Genomic DNA, 21,277 nt, shown 5'->3' with positions numbered 1-21,277 from the left:
TTCAAGGTTGAATAAATTTCTCCTACATTTCCGAGCAATATCAACTCTTTAACATCCCTGAATAACATGAGGTTGGACATACCACTCACTGAAAATGATAAATGAATTTGAGACCATGCCATACTGTATCTTAGAAAAAAGTGCAAACTTTGATCATGTGGGGTGTACAAGTCTGGTTTCTAATTTTTATAACCTTCTGTGATATTAAGACTTCGTTTTGCTTCAAAGTTTGACAGATGTAGCACCTTCTGATACCTGCAACCCTGACAAACTCATTTCATTACAGAACTTTCTTGGTAAAAAAAACACCCTATTAATAATGATGACAATACTAGCCGCAAAAATGTAATATATAAATATTTCTATAACCATTGATGTAACAATGTTCATACAGGTGTAAGTAAGCAGGATGCTCTATGGTTACAACCTTGGGATATTAAGGTCTTTAATGTTCTTGCAAAGGATAGCGGTGATGAAGATCAACATATGAAGATCTACATAATTTGCTCTGTGGTTGAGTTCTGTCTTTGGGCTATGTGATTTCATCAATGGTTTGATCAGATTTCAAAACAAACAGACAAGAATTATACTTGTAACAGTCAAACTGCTTGTAGCAAGGAAAAATATTTCCGTAACATCACGCATGCATTGAAGTTTACTGTGCAACAATTCCGTAAAATAAATCATGAGAGTGCTCCAAACCTACAAACTTAATGTTTCCATTTAACACTGTGGAAATACTGACCATTTTCATTTAAGGCTTGGTAAATGATAATTTCTTTTCTCAAAAAAACGTGGTTACGATTCGACTTGTGAAAAGATGGCAAGTGCGTTGTCTATCAGTGCGACTACATACATATGACACAGTGCACAGAGATACTGGGACACACACAAAGTTACCATACCACACAATAAAATCTTCTCCTGAATGATAGAGAAAACGGTAACACTTCAATGTCATCGCGATACAATTTCTGATCTGTTTAGTTGACGATGAAAATGAACCCAATAGTGTAACTACTCGCATCTATAGGGTCCACTACTCTTGTTAAGGAAACCCCAAATTGCTCTACAAATTCAAGTTACTTTTGAGAGCATGCAAGCATGAAATGTTCACTTCAAAGCAAATCTCTTAACTACGTAGCCAACTGACAAACTCATGTGAGGTGAATGCGACAGACAACACAACATACTTATAGACACACAGACAGGGAAACTTAAACACTCAAGTCTTTCGATCATAGATTCTCTTTATTATACACTTATATTTTAACACAATCATAACAAGTGTAATATAATGCTGCTAACAAAAGAAACTGTCATTTAGAAGAACCTTGCAGGATATAATTAGATGGTTTCCTTAAAAGCACCTGAACTATTCAAACTTCAGTCTATTTATAGCTGCATTTTGTATTGTTTTTGGCACAATTTGATAGTTCCCTACAGAGTGTTTATAGGAAAGATGAGGTACCTGAAAACCTACACGAGTCAAAAAACAAAACAAATAGCTACAGTACAGATAAAATTCTTCAAAAAGTTTCAAACTGTCTAAGGGGGTCTGCGAATGGAAGAATAAATCAATGCTTTAAAATTTGTGGGACAGGAATTTTTTTAGGGTGTAGGTGGGGGGGGGGTGGGGCTGAAGTAAATCGTTAATAATGGGCTTGTGAAACAATATAGCCACATGGAGGTAATGACCTATATCCCTCAAACTTATTACGGGGTATCCAATTATGTATGAATAAATTAGAATGATCCAACACAGAATGCAGCTTGAAATAATCAGAAACACAGAGAAGCTACAAATGAGAACTTCTAAAGTTTTAGCACATTTGATGAAGGTGCACTACAATCTTCCAATCAATATAGCAATAACTTGACAAGCTGCTACAAGGAAAAACAAAAGAAAAACAGTTGTTTGTTTTTACAGCCACCTCCCTCCCACCCCCCCCAAAAAACCAAATCCCGACTAAGTCACAAAAGTCTGCCTCAATGTTGTCATATAAACGATATCTGACAATGGATTTGACACATCAGTGGTGGTACAGAATCTAAAAACACATCCAAAATGTAATTTACTATGAAATTGCAAGCATTCTGCAAGGGAATTTCCATCCACAAATTAAAAAGAGAAAAGTCTTTCATCTGGTGTTGCAATGGGCGACAGACAGGTGTTATACCAAAAGTTTTAAATTTTTTTTATCTTTGCGGGGATGGAATGATAACACCGTGGTTAGCCGCACCCGGGGGAGTTTCTCTCGTCTGTGTGTTCTTTATCGTTATTCGTATCTGTGATGTCATGAAGGAAAGAATCATTAACGCAAACCACGACGTGAGTTGAAATGAGGCCGTCTATTTACAGAACACCCGTGCCGAGCCGATCTCTAATCTTCGTCCATGGTTTGATTTATAAGGAAGTTTGCAGCAAGTTGTTCGTTCTTTTCGCAGGCAAAGTAGGCTTGGACTACAATCTCTTCAGCATAACCCATGGCCTTCAACTGAAAACAAATGAAACAAATGTAAGCAGAGATTAGAATAATAACAACAACAACCATAGACTGTGAAAGTGGTGACTATTCTTCTTTCAGAGTATTCTCTTCAAGGGGTCTGTATTTCAGGGTTCAACAAAAAGCCATTAAATTTGATACGAAATAATCTACCTACTGGTGAACGCCAAACGGTATGTCAGAGGTAGACGACACAGGATATTAGGAATCAGGAATTTGTGAATACTTTGCCTTTTTTTTCTTTAATTGAAACATCCTCTTGGCTGTAAATGTCGTCCAAAATTGAAGATTCATTACAATACAATTGTTCTTTTAAGAATGTAACTTTCTTCTTAGCCCCAAATGATTTGTACATTATAATGATATCACACACTCTGTTGCTGCCACATTAATACAAGACCTGAGTGATAAAATTAGCAGTGGTTACTTGCCACGTTTTAACAAAATAAAAAGAGAGCAAAAATTTAGGCATTGGATTCACCTATTTGCTAACAGGGTTTTGTTTAAAACAGGGTTGTCCAACCTACGGCCCGCGGGCCACAGTCCGGCCCGCCGCAGGGTTGCGTCCGGCCCGCCAGAGTTGCTCTACGGTGCGAAATTTTAGTGAGCAGATTTATTGATAACAATTTGAAGCTATATAACCAATCATTCGAACCTTCTGGGTCCAAAAAACTGCATACAGGTCAGTTTGTGTGACACTCTCAGCGGAGGGGGGGGGGGGGGCGGCTGAACTTTATTCATCTGTTTTATCAGGAAGGAAAATAAATCAGTGCGCTCCGCGCGCAGTGCTCACATTTTGTTGCCTTGGGCTTCGGGCAAAAAATCGGAAATTCGAGCGTAGGGTTCATGCTTGCGGCCCCTCCTTCATCATAATCATTCCATGTGGCCCTCCTCTGTAAAAGGTTGGACAACCCTGGTTTAAAATGTCGCCACGTTCACAATGCAGTTTTAACCGTCTCGTTAGCTAACTGTTGACGAGCTACACATCAATATCGATGAGACCGTGGTCTGGGCAAATACAAACTATGATCTAAATTTAACTTCTTGAGATTCCTCCTTTGACATAGAAGACCAGTGATACTGACTTTGGTACTTTGGATTGTATTCAATCAAAATAAAATTCTCCTTAAGCTTCATGCTTTGCCACAGCCTTAAAAAAAATGGTTCATATTTTACTAGACATCCAGTACGCTACACATGCAATGCGCAGTCTAAATTAAGACATACCCTCTCGATTGCTGCCCTCTCCGTTGCTGTTACTTGAATGTAATTGACCCCTTGTTGAGCTCCTGGCGGATTCCCACCACCACTACCACCGGTACTCCCACCTTCTGTGCCAGCAGGTGGTGCGGCAGGTGCCGCACTGGGACCGGATAGACTTCCCCCGGCGGCGGGAGGCGCTTCCCCTTCTGGTACTGGTTCATTCAACATTGAAATGAAGGCCTCCTGGTTCTGAGTAATCATCTGATCAAAGATTCAACAAAAGTAACTAGAATTTAACAAATCCTCACGAACCTTCAATCGTTATTACTAACAGCAAATTCTTTCTCCTTTTCTTTTTTCAAATTTTAAAACTTAATATAAATGATTAGTATACAAAGACATTTGGTGTAACCCTATTAACCTCACTCCACCCCCTGCCTCCCCCTTACCAACTCCTTAAATCTACCTTGTCTGATATGACTGGGACCAATGGTGGTGTGTGTAACTTATATCCTTGGAACGCAGAGTGTACTTCAAAAAGGTAAAGCACCAATGCTATGAAATTTAATCCAAAAAAAAACACAAAAAGGCTTCATATGCTGACAGAAAATTAAAGTAGAATTTCCACATGTCAATGATTCATATCCAACTTGGGGTACTTCTTCAATTTGTTTTCCTAACGTAACCCACTCCCAACCTCCCCCCCCCCCAACCCCCAATCTCCCATACCATCCACCAACTCCATCTGCCAAAAAAAAGGAACAGCAGGATCATGTTTGATGGTGCTGCAAATGTTTTTGCACCAAAATTCAATCAGAATGTGACATGGTGAATGTTTCTCTCTTCAGGGTTCACTTGTCATATGAGCTTTTGTGTTGCCTCCTTGTTTTGCAACTTGATGAGAGAGACAGAGAGGGAAAGAAAGAGAAACCATGATAACAGCAGACATTGTTACCTGAAGTAATTCTGGATTTGATTGTCCCACTTGTTGAAGGAGAACAGGAAGGAGGGCAGGGTTCCGTTGGACTAGCTGTCTCATACTTGCAAACTGGGCCTGTCCTCTTAAGAATGCTAATCTATTGGCTGCGCTATCACCAGTCGCTGGAGCCGATGCCGGCGGCTGAGGTTGTGCTGGAGTACTGCCACTACTCTCAGTCTCAGGATTTAATGGGGGCTGGGCTTCCTCCTCGGCTGGTTCGGGAAGGTCAGGGATACCCTGAGTAAAAGGAGAGGAGAGAATGTTACAAATGGGAGACAGCGGCTATTTGGGCACGTAGTGGTGCTATAGTCACAGAATGGAGGTAATGAGTTGTACAAGAGGAGAAGGTTCTCTTACAAAATGTATAATTCTACCTCCGACAATACATCCCCAATAAAGACATCAAGACTTTCTCCCCTCTCTTAACGACTTGTAAATACGGGAGAAAAATAAACAACTATCTGCTATACAACAGGTAGTACGGTGACAATCACACAGATATGGGATATTAAACAGACATACTCCAAAGTATAAGCTATCAAGTTAATCATAAGTTATCATAAGGTATCAGTTCAACGGTCACAGGAAGCAGCTCAACCAAATACTCTGGATCTTAACCAGCATAGTCCAACCTCATCCACTTCTTCCTCGTTTATGAGTCATCAAATGTTACCTGTCTAGACGATGATAAGCACAGTCTCATCACATCAACTAATTACTAGGTTAATGGTCTAAATACAGTATTGATCACCTAAATTTTTGACAATAACAATATCTTCATCGCATAAACTCGGTGGTAAAATTATGTTTGCCAACATTGCGTCACCCAATTCTAACTTCAAAAATAAGAATATGGTGTTATTATGCTGGAGATAGCCTTGTCAAACCAACTTATTTCTATATTGATTTCATAAACGAACCAGGTAACAGCACAATATTTTCAACTGAAGTCAGATACTAAAAATAAGATAGAAGATGTGCTGATGCTGAAAACTTAACCAATATTATGACAAGATCTGTTTAGATATTGTGTTAGAATGAAAAGGCTGCAGCAAATACAAAATACTGCTCAGCTAAGATGTATCAATATCAAACTACAGAGATTATCTCAGCAGACCAAACCAGCTGTGCCCATTGCGTGTAACTGCAGGGCTTCTTGTGTGAAACTGCAGGGCATATTTTGTGAAGCAGCAGGGCTTCTTGTGTGAAACTGCAGGGCTTCTTGTGTGAAACTGCAGGGTTTCTTTTGTGTAAGTGCAGGGCTTCTTGTGTGAAAGTGCAGGGCTTCGTGTGTGTAAGTGCAAGGTTTCTTGTGTGTAACTGCAGGGCTTCTTGTGTGTAAGTGCAAGGTTTCTTTTGTGTAAGTGCAGGGCTTCTTGTGTGTAAGTGCAAGGTTTCTTGTGTGTAAAGTGCAGGGCTTCTTGTGTGTAAGTGCAAGGTTTCTTTTGTGTAAGTGCACGGCTTCTTGTGTAAGTGCAAGGTTTCTTGTGTGTAAGTGCAGGGTTTCTTGTGTGTAAGTGCAAGGTTTCTTTTGTGTAAGTGCAGGGCTTCTTGTGTGTAAGTGCAAGGTTTCTTGTGTGTATAAGTGCAGGGCTTCTTGTGTGTAAGTGCAAGGTTTCTTGTGTGTAAGTGCAGGGCTTCTTGTGTGTAACTGCAGGACATATGTTGCTAAGTAGCAAAGCCTCTTGTGTAAGACTGCAGAGCCTCTTGTGTGAAACTGCAGGACTTCTTGTGTGTTACTGCAGGGCCTCTTGTGTGTAACTGCATAACATATTTTGTGAAACTGCAGGGCTTCTTGTGTGAAACTGCAGGGCATATTTTTTGAAGCAGCAGGGCCTACTGCGTGAAACTACAAGGCCTAACTGTATAGCACAATAAATTATGTCCTAAGCAGCCTAACTGAATGATGCAAAGAGCACAGAGGACATGAAAGACCAAAACAATGATTTAAACAAAAACCAAAAACATATAAGCAATGAGTTAAAGATAACTGACCATCACCGTGTACTCAGTGACTTCTATCAGAGTTACATCCAAATAATGAAATCAATCTCTTAAAGGGCAGCACGAGAAATGCAACAGAGAGGCAATATCCTATGCTAGACTAATAAAGATAAAAAAAATTGTCTTTTTATGTTTACTTTAGAGAGCTCTTGGCCAAGCTAAACATATCTGAAGGCCCGTCCCTCCCCTGCTTTGACTTTACTACGCTGAGAATTTTGATGCCGTTACATAGGGTTTTGCTCTGTACCTTTGTAAAGAAAAGTTGTTAAAGTCTACATCCGAACAAGTGGTCAAGTCAAAAACACTCCACTTACTGACATGAGATACTCCACGGCTCTATCTGGATTATTAAAGGATGCTCTCAACGCTCTAATGACTCTTTCTTTCTCAAACCCCATGTCCATTATCTTCTTGACGATATCTTCATACTCTGAGCCGGTTACCAATGTGGACTCTGCGCTCTCTAACGACACCTGCGACGATGCCCCCGGTGTCGGCTCGGAGGGCTGAGAAGGTGTCGTGGCAGCACTGGCCGAGGCTGCATCTGTAGTAGACTGTTCTTTCTTCTCCGTGGACGTCTCTTCCTTCGTTGTCGGGGTGGTCTTTGCGGTTTCTGTTGAAGCAGCTGGAGTTGCCTCTGTAGCAGCAGCAGAGGAGGGCTGTGAAGTTGTTTCTTGCTTGGGGGCTTCTGTTTTAGGAGCTTGCTTTGGCTGAGGATGAAGGAGGGAAATTAGTACTCAGTTATATGTGTATGTAATTGTAGAATGAAGGGGGGAAGTTTACACCAAAATTTTGACATTCACAATGCAAATGTGGTATTAACTAACCTCTACTATGGATGTAAGCAGACGTATGGTTTACGTGAACCCTTTAGGGCACTCACACTATGCATAAAGAGGTTAATTTGAAACAATTAAAAGAGCCTATAGTAAGGAAAATATATAGATTGAAAACAGGATGTAAAAAAATTCTCATGTTTCTTTTGCATATATCTCGTCAGTTCCATTTCAATGAAATTCAAAAGTGTGATACCACATAATGTAATCAAGTAATGTCCAGAATCTTAACAGAAAAAAGAAGGAGACAGAAGAAAGGAAATTGTCCCAAGTTCATTCTTACCTTTGTCACCATCACAACAACAAAATTAGGTTCCACAATGTGATATTCTTTCAAGGGTGATTCATCATTTAAAATTTTACCTAACAATGAAACAAGAAAAAAACGAGTCAGAGGAAATTCTTTCATAGCAAGGTTTCTGATATTATCCTGTCAAATACCGTATATAAAAACATGACCTGTTACTCAAGTCCACCAACAGTGTACCAGTAATTATGAAATTAGGAATAATCTTGTGATACAAAGAAACAATTGGTCAGTAAAGTACAAATAACAAAATACCCTAGCTCTCATTCTCAAGTGATTATAAATGAATTACAACAAAACATATGCTGTTATAATTAAGGCAGTACTCATGGTAGGGTTTACTACAGTACTTCCAGAGTCATAATTTAATTACCTAGCCAGATGGTAAATACCAGGAAAGTTTGATAACACATATTTTTGATCCACCATGCTGTAAAATATGCAAAACATTGTGGTGGATCTTGCTCTAACACATGGAAACAAATAACCATACTGGATCAGTAAAAATACACACAAAAATCAGAAAGCACTACTAGGGGTATAATAAATGTTAGCACATGTCTGATTGTGTATCATTTGACCACCCCCCCCCTGCACTCATGTGTATCCAAGTCACAACATTTTTAAACAACACCAAGAGGTGGGATCATCTAGCCAGATAACGTAAAAAAATCTTTCTCAGAAATCTGCCTGGAAGTATCTCTTACATGCATGTTGGTAAATTTAGATCACATTTGATTAAAACTTAATAAAAACTGTCCATTTTTGTCAAAGTAATACAAATGTTTCCTTCAACCTGCTGAAAGGTAAGAGCTGCTGTTATGAAGTTAATCAACCCAGTATTAAGCAACTATAGTACTGTAATAAATGCCTCTTTTAATGTACAATACCTAAAGTTTAAAATGAATTTGGAAACTTCTCTCAATCAGCAATTCAGCATAACAAGTTGCAGTTAATTGCAACCATTAAATAATACCCTTGTGTAACCGGCATTCATCTTCTTAACTGTGAATAAAGACTCAACATGTTTTCTACAATCCATTTTCAACATACAAACACTTTTGGAATGTTAAACAATGAATTTAAATTTAGCTGATTTCCCTCTTTCACTACATTATTCATGTAACAGTTCTTACCAGACAGCCCTGATCGTGACCATGGAGACACGTCTGGTTTTGCTGATCAATGAAACAATGGGACAAAACATGCATATTCAACTCACCAGCATATATTAACTTTTGACCAGCAGCAGGATAATCCTTGCCTCTCTCTGCTTCAATTTTTTCCTTTAATTCTTTGACCTGCAAAATGTAACCAAAATATCTTAACATGTCAAGAATTTTTACAAAACATCAATGAAATCATGGAAGTCTTATGTCTACAATATGTTCTAACAGGCACCTATGAAAAATAGCTTTCCATCTTTATTGTTTGACATGAGACATTGCCAGTTCCCATATGATATATAAAAAAAATACTGACATTAAATGATTTCAATCTGGAAGAATTGACTGTGTCTATGGCACACCACTTTGGTATCTTAATTATCTTTTTACTTCTTTGGTTTTCTTGGGATCACTAATAATTGACGTCAGTGGTTATTTAGGACTAACATGCTACGTCTTAGAAACAACTGCAAAGCTTTGATAAACATCGTAGAACTGTAAGGAATTTGTTTTCAGCAACGTCTTAGCAACAACTGCAAAGCTTTGATAAACATCATAGAACTGTAAGGAATTTGTTTTCAGCATCACTTGAAAACTTATGTTAGCCACCTGTAAGGTTATGAGTTTTGCCTAAGCCCAATGTCATTTGGAAATTATTTCTTTGGCTTACAGTACTAAAAGAATAGGGTATAAATTTTCAAAAAATTAATTTGCCAAGAGTATATCAATTCTTGTGTGCATCATGAAATATTTTGATGGACACTTCCATATTGGAAACCTTTGCATTGTGTATTCTTTTTGAGCCTGTACAATTCATCAGTCATCAGAAACAATTGGGTTGAAAGCCAAATTATGGGCATCCTACTTAAACCTCAAGAAGCACGTAGCCTCGCAGATGTTAACCTAGATGTAATTCCCTCCTCAAAGTCTGGAACTCTGGAAGCAACTAATTAGACGGACCAGAGCCTATAGGAAATTACTCTTTGAAAACTTTACGCAAGTTTCTGCATGATAAAATTTGAAGCCAAGACCGATTTACTTAAAGGGTGTGAAGACTCGCGCAAAAAGAAATGTCTAATGCCGGTAATTTGACCTAGTTTCCAATGAGGTGTAACAGAAGTGTTAAACACCACCATCGATCCCAGAAAATACACACACAGCTTGCTACCGTTGGTAATTAGACACTAGTGTACAGTCAGTACATACAGCTGCGGTCAATACCCACAGCACGATACAAACGATACAGCGATGGACATCTCAGGTCCAGCTAAAGATAACAATTAAGGTATCACATTTCATTACTGTCTGCATTTTGTAGCGACACGAACAAAACGTCACTTGCAAGCAACAGAAAGTTAACTTTTTCAGATGGCCGCACACGGTTTGGGGCGAGCCTTCAATGCCTTTAAATGAGATATATCTACTGGCAGCCAGTGTCACAATTAATTGAAATGCGCAAAATATTGTTGAAATCCTGATTTAATATCTTACTTGTAACTATATTTTGATTGAAAGAAAGTTATCTTTGTCAGAAAAAGTTTTAGCTACTGCTTGTAAAACTCTTGTAAAGTTTAACATCCATATCCAAACTTTGCAATTAAAGCTCTTTTAAGTTGTACCTTTCATTGAGTGTTGCAAACTGTTTTCTCCATCTTGTTGACATAATAAACTTCTGCACCACAAAATCCCAAAAGGATCCCACAAGACAATCATTTCTATCATTAACTTACAGAATAGAGGCAAGTACTATTCGCATTAGTTATCGGAACCCACTTTGAAATGGTGGTGTTTAGACAACTGAAGCTTCAGACAGATCCTATATTCCATCAGTTTGGAATGAACAAGCCAAAAATATTGTCAGTCTTGTTTTCCACATATCACCTTGGCCTATGCTAAGCCTGGTGCAACAAAGTGCATGGTCTTTCTCTGCAAACTTTCTGTGGCCTGACAATGACTTAATTCATACAAAGTGGCTATTGTTACTAGTGTTTGCACGGGTTATCCGGGTACCCGGGTACCCGCCCGACGTTATACTACCCGGTTCCTAATTTATTACCCGAATCCTAAGCAAAGTGTGATTTAAAAAAAAAAAAAACGGCAAAACGACGGTTAGGCAGATTTCCCATTGACTTAGTGTGGTGTTAGGCTACCATGTGTTCGAAGATAACAGCAATAACGAAAGCTTTCCATAGATATCTTATAACTGCGTCACAATTTCAGCTAATAAACAGATGGCTTGGCTAGACTACTCCCATTGACTTAGTGTGGTGTTTAGGCAACCATGTGGTCGAACGTAACAGCAATAACGAAAGTATTCCATGGATGTCTTATATACTTGCGTCACATCTCCAGAAAATAAGCAGATGGTTAGGCTTAGCTAGATTTCTCATTGACTTAGTGTGGTGTTAGGCTACCATGTGGAAGAAATTATTATTTATTCATTCGTTTATTTCAAAGAAGGAAAGGCTGACAAGGAATTTTACGCGATGTTTATGGATTAAAGACGGGATAACTAAAAAATAGTAATCGCAAGTGGCTTTTTACTAATCGTTTATTCCAAATGCGATCAAATTGCGCGAATCGCGCAATCTCGCGGCTAATGAGAACAATGGGCCTGCATAATCTATAGATAGTAGTAGTATTAAAAACTGTTTAAGAGCTAAATTGGATATTTATATGGTTTGATCCAATAAACGTGCACGAGCTAGCATAAGCAGCGGCGGCAGTGCGATGTTAGTAGTAATGCTAATTGTAATTAAATAATTTATTTATTAAAAAGTTAATGAAAGAAACAGAAGCAAATAAAAATTATTGAGGGAGGTTTAATACCTTATCTTACACCTACGTATTTGAACATGAAAACATTGTCAGTAGAGAATATAATGCATTTATTACAGCATCCAATATGTAATTTCTTGAAAATCGTGATACACGAGGGTAAACAAAATTTTTCCGGGTACCCGGATACCCGACGGGTAACGGCCCTCGGGTACCCGGTTCCCGATTTTTGGACCCGTGTAAACACTAATTGTTACGACTAGTCGTAAGAATAATTCCCGACTACGCATGCGCAGTTGCTATTTTCATGACCAGGAGTACTATTTTTACGACGAGGAGAAACAATAATTTCCGGTTAGGGTTAGGGTAAGGGTTAGGATTGAAGTTTAGGGTTATGTTTAGGGTTAGGGTTACCCCTACTACATGCGCAGTTACTTTATTTACTTTACTGCGCTTGAATTTGCCTTTGTCGTAAGAATAGTTTATAAATAATTGTTACAACTCGTCGTAAGAATAGCCACGGCCTAATTCATAACCCTGGCAAAACTTTTAAATTGAGGCACACCAATCAATCCATTAAAACTAAAAATAACAGTTACACAAAAAACTCTGGCCTACCAAATACGCTGTGTTCTTCTTCTTAGCAGTTAGCTCATCTCGGAAATAAAAGAGTGAGGGTAGCTTAGGCCTGACAAAATCAATTCGTCCTCATACTACTGTACTATCCTAACGTGAGAAACGTGTTCTATGGAAAACATCGTAATAGCCTAGTCTTATGAATGAGCAGTGGCACACAAAAGGTGGTTGCGACTTACCGAAGCATTCTCATCAATTTCGACCTTAAAGGTCTGTTGTTGTAAAGTTTTTAATGTTATCAACATTTCAAAAGGTGATTATAATTTTTTTTACAGGGCCAAAGCTTGAAAACAAGCCCAAATTTCTTCGGTCTGGATGAAGCTCAAGTGAGGACTAAACATTACTTGCAGTAAATTTATACAGTGCCCTACACTGCCCTTCTTTCATGTCTCCCAATTCACTGGATAAAGTGTTAAAAAGTAATATTGGCTGACTTAAATCTATGATTAACATCTAAAGGGCGTTAATGAGGTTAATCTGTGATTCTTTTTGAAATAATGACCCCATCAATGAAATTTAAAAACAAATTGTGGCAACTATTGTACACCGTACTTTGTTGGCCTTCGTGTAATTATGGGTGGCGAACAATGCAAAAATGTGTTTCTATTGTGGGAATCATGTGTGCAAGAAAAGGAAATGACAGTTGGAAGAAATGTAAATATGTTGGAAGCTTGCTGAGGACCGAAGAAGACATTAACAGAAGAATTGGTATAACCAACGGTGCTTTCAACACACTGTCAAGCATTTTTAAAAGCAAAAACATAAGCCGGAAAATTAAGCTTAGGATCTTTGAGACTTTATTAAAGAGTATTTTTTTGTACAATTGCGAACTGTGGGGCACAACGAAGAATCTTGATCGCAAAATTGACACTTTTCAAAGGAGACTACTTCGAAATATTCTCAACATTAGATGGACCAATAATAATTGGTTATCAAATGATGAGCTCTACAACGAAACCAACCAAACACCTTGGTCATCGATAGTCGCACATAGAAGATTGAGATTTTTTTGGTCATGTAGCAAGACTCCAAGAGGACGCCCCAGCAAAGGTTGCTTTAAGAGAAGCACTGAGACATACTGCTAAACCAGTTGGAAGGCTCGTGACTACATTGCTTGGAAAAATAAAATCGCAATTCAAGGACATTAATATTAACAATTTCGAAGAAGCAATAAACCTTGCGCAAGATCGTGATACGTGGCGGAGGTTAATCACTGAGCATGTCGGATAGACGAGACTCAACTTACTAATGCTGCACATTCTCGAACAGTACATTGTCACATTGACAGCAAGAAGTTCAGTCGATTACAGATATTGAAAGAACGTAGTGAATGAAGGTGCTTGGTCGTTTTGGGGGCAGGGGGTGAGGGGGAAGATGGCTATAGTTCCTCGTACTCATGTTCAATAGAAGTAAAACCGTTTAATTCCCAACATAGTACTTAAACTCGGATTCAAAATTGGCTTTTGTGATGTAGGAAACACATGGTTGTTGGTGGTTGCTATGCTTCCTCTTTGTGGGAGGTAAGAAAGGAGCTGGTGGCACCAGAAAAAATTATATCAATAACTGAAAGGTATAAGTCCCATCTCCACAACATAACGATGTACATTGACGACATAAATGAATCTCTTTCACTGCAATATAATACTTCCATAAATTGAAAGCAATTGCTCATGAAAGTTTGGCATACGTGATGTGTTCGTACGAACACATCACTGAGACCATCCCTGGTTGGTCTGCATTATCGTTTAACACCGACGAGGAGAGCGGCCCGGGGGCGATTTTTTTTTTCCCAAACAGGTTTGCAATTGCGTGGTTTTCCGCCAATCAGATTGCTCGTGACGTCAGCATCAAAAATAGGCATCGCTTCGAAGTTCGAAGACATGCAATGAGTTACACTCTGACACTTAATTAAGTCTATATAGTTACGGGGTTTCCCATCAAACGCCTAACTTTACTTTTAATGCTTGAATCACATGTTGACCTTACTTATGATACATACGCTACATTCTATTGGGTTCGTGTTTACGTTATTCAAGATTTGTGAGCCGTTCTACTACAATCGGAATTCGTTTTGTGGAATGGGTATAGGCCTACACTAAAATCAACTTCACGAGTCTTGAATGAATATACGCAAACAGTTTAGTGTACAGTATGATATGTTCCGTCACTGCACTGTGTACACAGTTATAATTCATATAGGCCACCAGCGCATTTGTGATGTACCATGTACGAACATTTCACTGTGCGATGTTATCGATTAATGCCTTCACATAAATCTTCGATCAAAGTAGATGATCATACCATACTAGTGTGCTCAATATGTCTAAACCAATTCCAAATACATCTACATATATTAACGAAAAGCTTCGGGTAATTTTGAACGGGCATATCTTCGTTGCAACGAATGGATGCAGACACTTTGGTTACCTGGAAGTGAAGGTTTCTATCGTGATGACGTAACTTTTCCGACCAATCATGAGCGCCTATTTACACGCAATTGCAAACCTGTTTGGGAATAAAAATTTCGCGGCCCGGGGTATGAAATTGGATGACATGGAGAATGTGAACACCTCTTTCTTTCTTTTCTATAATCACTTTGTAATTTAGATAAGACCATTAAATTATGCTGGCGTGACAAACCCAATGCCCAATTTTTACGAGCCAAAGATGGACATATTTCGGAACCAAAACCTTCCTTTGCGAGCTTTCCCTAATCGAGAGTGGGTATCACATAACTGGTTGATATAGCTGAATTTTGTATGGCGTAATTCGAAACTCTATTTCTGGTCATATCTTATTGCACTGTGTAACGGGAAAACCCGATCCGGACGTAGGCATCATATAATTCATGTTAACATTTTCAGAGCTTAGCCGTGCAGTGCAGTGGTAGGGATTTGCCTCAGAATATCACCCGTCGCTACTGCAAAAGATTCGGTATCAAATTCGAGGGAAGAAATGGAAGGGCAAGATTATATGCCTGGAACTGCAAGTCTTCTGGAGGAAATAGACAGTTACGATTTAGACATCTTTTAAGTTTTCAGTCTCTGAACTAGCCTAAGAACTGGCCTAACAGTTAATATTTCTGTAGTAGTAGGCTATATCTAACTTAGCCTAACTACTAACTAGTATTACTATTGTTAGGCCATGCTAACTTAGGCCTTGAATTTAAATGACGCCTAAGGATTTAAGCCTAATTAGGCCTAACTTTAGAATCCGTACCAGATGAATGGGAAAGCTTACTTCGAATCGGCAGAATAAGGTTAGGGGTTAGAAAGTAGGGTTAGGGAGTAGGGTGGTACAATTATAGAATACAGGGCCATTCATTAACTCTTCCCAGCATCCGGATGCGCGGATGCGCGGTGTGTCTGTACATGTCCGTACACGTATGTCGCCCTCTAAAATGCCATCACGTATTTCATTTTGACTCCGCATCCGCGCATCCGCGCATCCACCCGGGAGTACTAGGTATGGACTTAAATAATTTTCGAAAGTTTCCCCATATACCATCACGTATTTCATTTTGACTCCCTCTAATTTCCATCACGTATTTCATTTTATCACGTATTTCATTTTGACTCCGCATCCGCGCATCCGCGCATCCACCCCGGGAGTACTAGGAATTGACTTAAATAATTTTCGAAAAAGTTTCGACATATACCATCACGTATTTCCAATACTGAAAGTTCCGAATGTACGAAGATATTCCACATTAATAGTGTGTCGTTCTTAAAAGGCATCCGTACATGTGTGACGCCCTCTAAAATTCCACCACAGAAGTACCAGCAAAAGACTTAGGAAATTTTTGACTCCGCATCCACGCATCCGCGCATCCACTCAAAAAGAAAGAACTGGGACTTTGACATTTTTTACTCACATACGTACTGGGGTGAGACTGAGCATCCGCGAATCCGGATGCTCAGATAGTATCATCGAGTGGCCCTGTATTCTATAATTACTCCAGTAGGGTTAGGGGAGGTGTCCGAACTTCACAGTATTCCGAACTTTGCAATACTGACTATACTAATAGTAACTGGATGCCATAATTTACTGTATGTGATGACTTGTACCACTCATTTCAAGTAACAATGTCTGATTTCGTTCAAGCTCTTCCTCTTGCTGCATTGCTACAAGAAAGGGCTTAATGCACAGATATTCTGGTGCACATAAGCATAGATTTTAAGTAGCTGAAACACAGGATGTTGAGGTTCCAACTGTTTTTTAAGAGTCAGATTAAGGCCTACAGTAGCTTTGGTTATTCCTAACGTCACACACTGTGTAAACCAATGTAGCTACACTGTAAGACATGTAGCTGCTGTGTTCCTAAGTCACATTGCAACTTCTCTTTGGAACACAATTTTAATCTCCAGAGCCTTGATAAATATGGTTAAAATTACTACAGTGTTCAAAACAATATCAATGTTGTATTTTGAGGTAGTTTCATGAATTATTTCTCCCAATTGAATTAATAAATGTTTCTCCAAACATTTTGATTCTTCACTAAGCACCTTTCCCCCTTGTTTTGTTTTTATTATTATTTTATTTTGGGAGGGGGTGGGGGAGGGGGTTTAGGAAAGGATTTAGGAATCCCAAAAGGGTACACATGTATGTTTAAACAAAACAAACAAAACCTTGATAACAGTGTAATTGATGTGATATCCATCTAAATATTAAATCACTATAGATGTAAATATGTTTAACGACCTACTAACGACCTACTAACGATCCTCTTCATGGTCAGGTTTTCTTTCTTTGTTGACACAGTCCATTTGATAACATAACTGTTGTGGCATGGTGCAATGGTTTGTGTGGTACAACATTAACATGGTTGCCATGTATATGTTGAAGTAGTTGGCATTGTTCAGTTTCTAACTGTTACCCCACAGCACCATCATGCCATTGTTATTGATACAGTTACAAAGATTCTGTGATATTAATCTCATTCAAATCTCTATAAATATCCCTCTTCACAGGTTTCTCATTAGAAGACCTATGAATATATATGAATATATCCTAGTTTAGTCAACATGATTGTTTTTACCAGCAGGCATTGGGATCTTTTTTCACACAAGTTAGCAGTGATGCAGCCAGGCTTCTATCACACTGACTGTTATAAGTTACAATATAGAGAGACTTCTGTAGCATGCAATTATACAGGGTGCAACATTGCCAAAGCAGTTTGTAAACTTAAAAAAAACCTGTAATATTTATATTTCCATGATTATGTTTACAGAAAATTGGATATGTTCTTTCAGATGTCTTGTTGCAAGAACATTGCTGTTTTTGAAAGTCAAGTTGACAGTAAATATTATTTTATTTTCCCTCAGAAAAGATACTGGTCGTCCTCAGAGATGGACGCACACTAATTGGTTTTCTCAGATCTGTGGACCAATTTGGTAAGTTAGAAAACTGATCCATTATCTACATATTTGTCTCTCTCTTCTAAAGTTGCGGGGCGTTCTATTTTTGGGGTATTTGCCCATCTACTCTAAGGTTGTGGAGCCAGATGGGAGAAAACTTCAATCAGAGGACCTTACCCCTCTGGCCTTTTCCACATTTCCCCCCTCTCACCCCCACCCAATATGCTGGTAATAATTACATATATCAGTTTTGACATAATTTTACCCAAATGTTGAGAAGTTCTTTCTTGTTTTGAATTGGATTGGTATGGATTGGAAACTCAAGCAAAGAAGACAGGAATGAAGCAACTTATTCTTGCTAATTTTCAAATGATGTGCTTTACAGCAAGAAATAAACCAATAATTCAAAATAATGTTAACGTGTTCTGATATCAGCTCAGCAAGCAGTAGTACAGAGGTTGATTCTGATAGCCAGAAATATCACTTTGTTCTTACAGCAAATCTAGTCCTCCATAGAACTATAGAGAGGATTTACGTTGGCAAGCAGTACGGTGACATTCCAAGAGGCATCTTTGTGGTGCGTGGTGAGAATGTCGAGTTATTGGGAGAAATCGTAAGTCGTTTGAATCTTGTTGGTCTCTTTTTTTTTAGTGGTGGTGATGGTGTAGGAATATATCTCAAAATAAATATATATAGATAGAAGAAGGAAACTGACTAGCAAACTAGAAATAGATTTGAAAGAGCAGAAAAAATAACTGGCTGGAACCGTTTTCAAACCAGGGAGGCTAAGGACTACAAGTCCTATGCCCTACCAACTGAGCTGTACAGCCCCGAGTTGCAGACAATCCCTGTATAAAGTGAAAATTGAAGGTTTAAAGTTTTTTTTCAGCCCAACCCCGCTCACACGACTTTAATACTTAACCCATGGTCGTTGGTAACTGGTCACATCCACACACCAAAGTGTGCGAAATTCAAACAACCCCTCCTGTGCATCTACGCGTCCCCTGTGGCAAGTTTCCATAGAGTGCAGCCACAAACAGGCGCACGCAAATATATTTACAAGTTACCTCCGCAGGTCTCCATTTACACACCTGGGTGAGGAGAGGCAATAGAGATAAAATGCCTTTCCCAAGTTCACAAAGTAATGATCTGTGCAGGAATCAAACCTGCAAACCTAATAGATCTCAAGTCCACTGCATAAACCATCACTTGACCACAACAATCTCACAAACAGTTGGTGGTAAACAATGTAATTATGTAATCTTTCCCTGTTCTCTTATCTCTCTTTTAATGATCGGGTATGGTACAAATAGATTGCGGAAGCTTCAAAATGGCTGTTAATATTAACATGGGAATATCCCACGGCCACCCTCCACTTGCTTGTTCAATGACCTCACAGGAAAAATTGTGTAAACTGAAAAAAAAGAACTGTGTGTAAATCTAACCTACAGGTATTATGACTGTGTCTTGCTGATAACAATTGATAATAATAACTATTTGTACAAATTTGATCAATGAAGAATGATGGAACATTGATTATTGGATATTGGAAAATTCTAATAGTCGTGAGAATTGCTTCAATGTGTTTCATACTTTCTCACCTTGGCATCGTTAGACTGGATTCAGGTAGTAGTCGTAGGCACAGAATGACTCTAAAATATACTCCAAAACAATGCCTTCTGGTGGTTATTCTCATCAGCCTGAAGAGTCATGAACATATTTGAAAGTTGCCAGTGGTGCCATTTCTAAATGGACAATTCATTGTATAACCTGTTCTTGATGCTGCTTTGTGCTACCACATCCCTGGACTATCTGAACATAACCATCAGTATCTTGGTTTAGTAACTGGAATAAGCCAGCTGTGAGGCAAACTAATATAAACCTGGTAATTACTTATGGGCCAAAGACTAAATGAGGTGACTGGGAATTATACAATCATTAAGAGCACTAGTCTAACACACTTTATTTTGCATCTCTCTTCTTTTTTTCCCCTTTTCCTTTCAAGGATCTTAAAGAATGAAGGAAACTAACACAATTTTTTGCCTCTCTCTCTTTTTTGTTTTCTTTCCAAGGATTTAAAGAACGAAGGGAACTTACCCTTAGAGGAAGTATCGGTGGAAAATATACTGCAAGCCCAACGACTGGAACAGCAGAAGAAACAAGACGAACAGAAAAAACAGTATAAGAAACTCTTAGAAAGAGGTTTGCAACCTCACGCAGAACGGACGGCAGATGAATTCACATGAGTGAGAGGATGGAGGCAAACAAAGAAGAGTCCAGAAACTCTAATGACTTTGTTGTCTGGAAGAGGATATTTGAAATGCTCCATGGAGAACAGTTCTTCTTCATGCAGAAAGAATGGTTCACATACACAGAGAGTGAAAAACAATAGTTGCTTCTGTTTTATCTTTGAGCTACAAAGAGAGCTGAGTTTGCATGTCTTAGGAAGAGTAACATTTCACAAAAGTAGTTGAATTAATTTACAAAGAAAAGTTCCTGCAATGTTTTGTGTTCATCTTCTATTGTGAGTAACAGAAAGAACTTACTGATATATGTGTTTATCACGATTGGAATGACCCTGGGTCATCTTTTGGGATCTATTCTAGTTTCATTATGAAACATTACAATTATATTGAAATATGTTTTGTAAAACGTTTTATTGTATGCTTGATTGTTCAAAGCATTAATTAATTCCAATTATGGTAGTTCTTATTCACTTATCTGCCATGGAGATGTAATATGTTATTCCTTACGGAGCATTAAATGCTCTATTACTGTTACGTGATGTTATATGTACATTCTGTATTCTCTTACTGAAGAAGCATTCTTAAACGATCTCTTTGTTATGTCTCAACCAAGAAGAGTCTTAATCCACCATATATGATATCCTCGTGGGCCATAAGTAGAGGTTTTTGGCCATCCCTGCCCTTCATGATGTCAGTATCTGCCTCCCACCCCACCCCCTCACTCTGAGATGAAGGAATTATTTTTAGTTATGTACCTTCCTTTTCCAAAGTCTGAAAATTGCAAGTATGTGCAGTAGCTGTACTTTCTATATAACATGGTTAAAAGAAATGTTTAATGGCAGAAATATGTCAATAAAAGAATAGAAAGAAGTGAAAAACAATAGTTTTTGTTTTCTCTTGTTTGGTTAGAACATTAAATGATCAATGATTTTTATAGTTTCTTGGCACCCACCTCATTCAATTAATTGTAAGCAAGAATATTAACAGAACAAAGACATGTTTGCAAGGGCGGCGGAAGCACTTTTAATCTGGGGGGGCACCGACATCAAAGGGCACTTTGCAGAAATTCGATTGGACTGATGTAGCCTGATATTTAGTACCCTTTATAACTCTTATTGTATTATCTTATTTGCATATACACATCACTCCATCAACGCCCCCCCCCCCCCCCTCAAGGAAAATATGCATACTAGCACTGCAATATCCAATGTGCAAATTGGGAAACAAGGAACAAGTTTTCTATTGAGACAAATGAGGT

General features: G+C 38.6%; 2 protein-coding genes across 2 annotated transcripts; one reads left to right on the top strand and one right to left on the bottom strand.

Annotated features, from left to right (window-relative positions):
- Positions 1-1,232: 1,232 nt before the first annotated feature.
- On the bottom strand, positions 1,233-12,786 carry LOC139979621 (UV excision repair protein RAD23 homolog A-like). Its single transcript, XM_071990602.1, has 7 exons — positions 12,596-12,786; positions 9,059-9,137; positions 7,813-7,892; positions 7,008-7,403; positions 4,666-4,926; positions 3,735-3,971; positions 1,233-2,498 (listed from the first exon to the last, which is right to left on the bottom strand). The coding sequence occupies exons 1-7, from the start codon at positions 12,659-12,661 to the stop codon at positions 2,385-2,387; spliced, it is 1,233 nt and encodes a 410-aa protein (XP_071846703.1). The 5' UTR covers positions 12,662-12,786; the 3' UTR covers positions 1,233-2,384.
- A 2,467-nt stretch (positions 12,787-15,253) lies between these two features.
- Positions 15,254-20,722, top strand: LOC139979614 (U6 snRNA-associated Sm-like protein LSm1). The gene is made up of 4 exons (XM_071990591.1): positions 15,254-15,426; positions 17,741-17,809; positions 18,271-18,386; positions 19,846-20,722. The coding sequence occupies exons 1-4, from the start codon at positions 15,372-15,374 to the stop codon at positions 20,017-20,019; spliced, it is 414 nt and encodes a 137-aa protein (XP_071846692.1). The 5' UTR covers positions 15,254-15,371; the 3' UTR covers positions 20,020-20,722.
- Positions 20,723-21,277: the final 555 nt, after the last annotated feature.

Source organism: Apostichopus japonicus, chromosome 2 (genome assembly GCF_037975245.1).
Source record: "Apostichopus japonicus isolate 1M-3 chromosome 2, ASM3797524v1, whole genome shotgun sequence".
NCBI classification, from domain to species: Eukaryota; Metazoa; Echinodermata; class Holothuroidea; order Aspidochirotida; family Stichopodidae; genus Apostichopus; species Apostichopus japonicus.
Note: the sequence above shows the minus strand (reverse complement) of the source record. Positions and strands in the feature narration are given on the sequence as shown.

What these genes read in the sequence shown, in the direction of transcription:
- LOC139979614 (XM_071990591.1), top strand. Translation starts at nt 15,372, where the DNA reads ATGGAAGGGCAAGATTATATGCCTGGAACTGCAAGTCTTCTGGAGGAA. An exon ending in TCTTCTGGAGGAAATAGACA is followed by an intron (nt 15,427 to 17,740) that starts GTTACGATTTAG and finishes ATTTTCCCTCAG; the next exon opens with AAAAGATACTGGTCGTCCTC. An exon ending in CAGATCTGTGGACCAATTTG is followed by an intron (nt 17,810 to 18,270) that starts GTAAGTTAGAAA and finishes TTGTTCTTACAG; the next exon opens with CAAATCTAGTCCTCCATAGA.
- LOC139979621 (XM_071990602.1), bottom strand. Translation starts at nt 12,661, where the DNA reads ATGTTGATAACATTAAAAACTTTACAACAACAGACCTTTAAGGTCGAA. An exon ending in TTGTTGTGATGGTGACAAAG is followed by an intron (nt 7,404 to 7,812) that starts GTAAGAATGAAC and finishes CTTCATCCTCAG; the next exon opens with CCAAAGCAAGCTCCTAAAAC. An exon ending in CCGTGGAGTATCTCATGTCA is followed by an intron (nt 4,927 to 7,007) that starts GTAAGTGGAGTG and finishes CCTTTTACTCAG; the next exon opens with GGTATCCCTGACCTTCCCGA.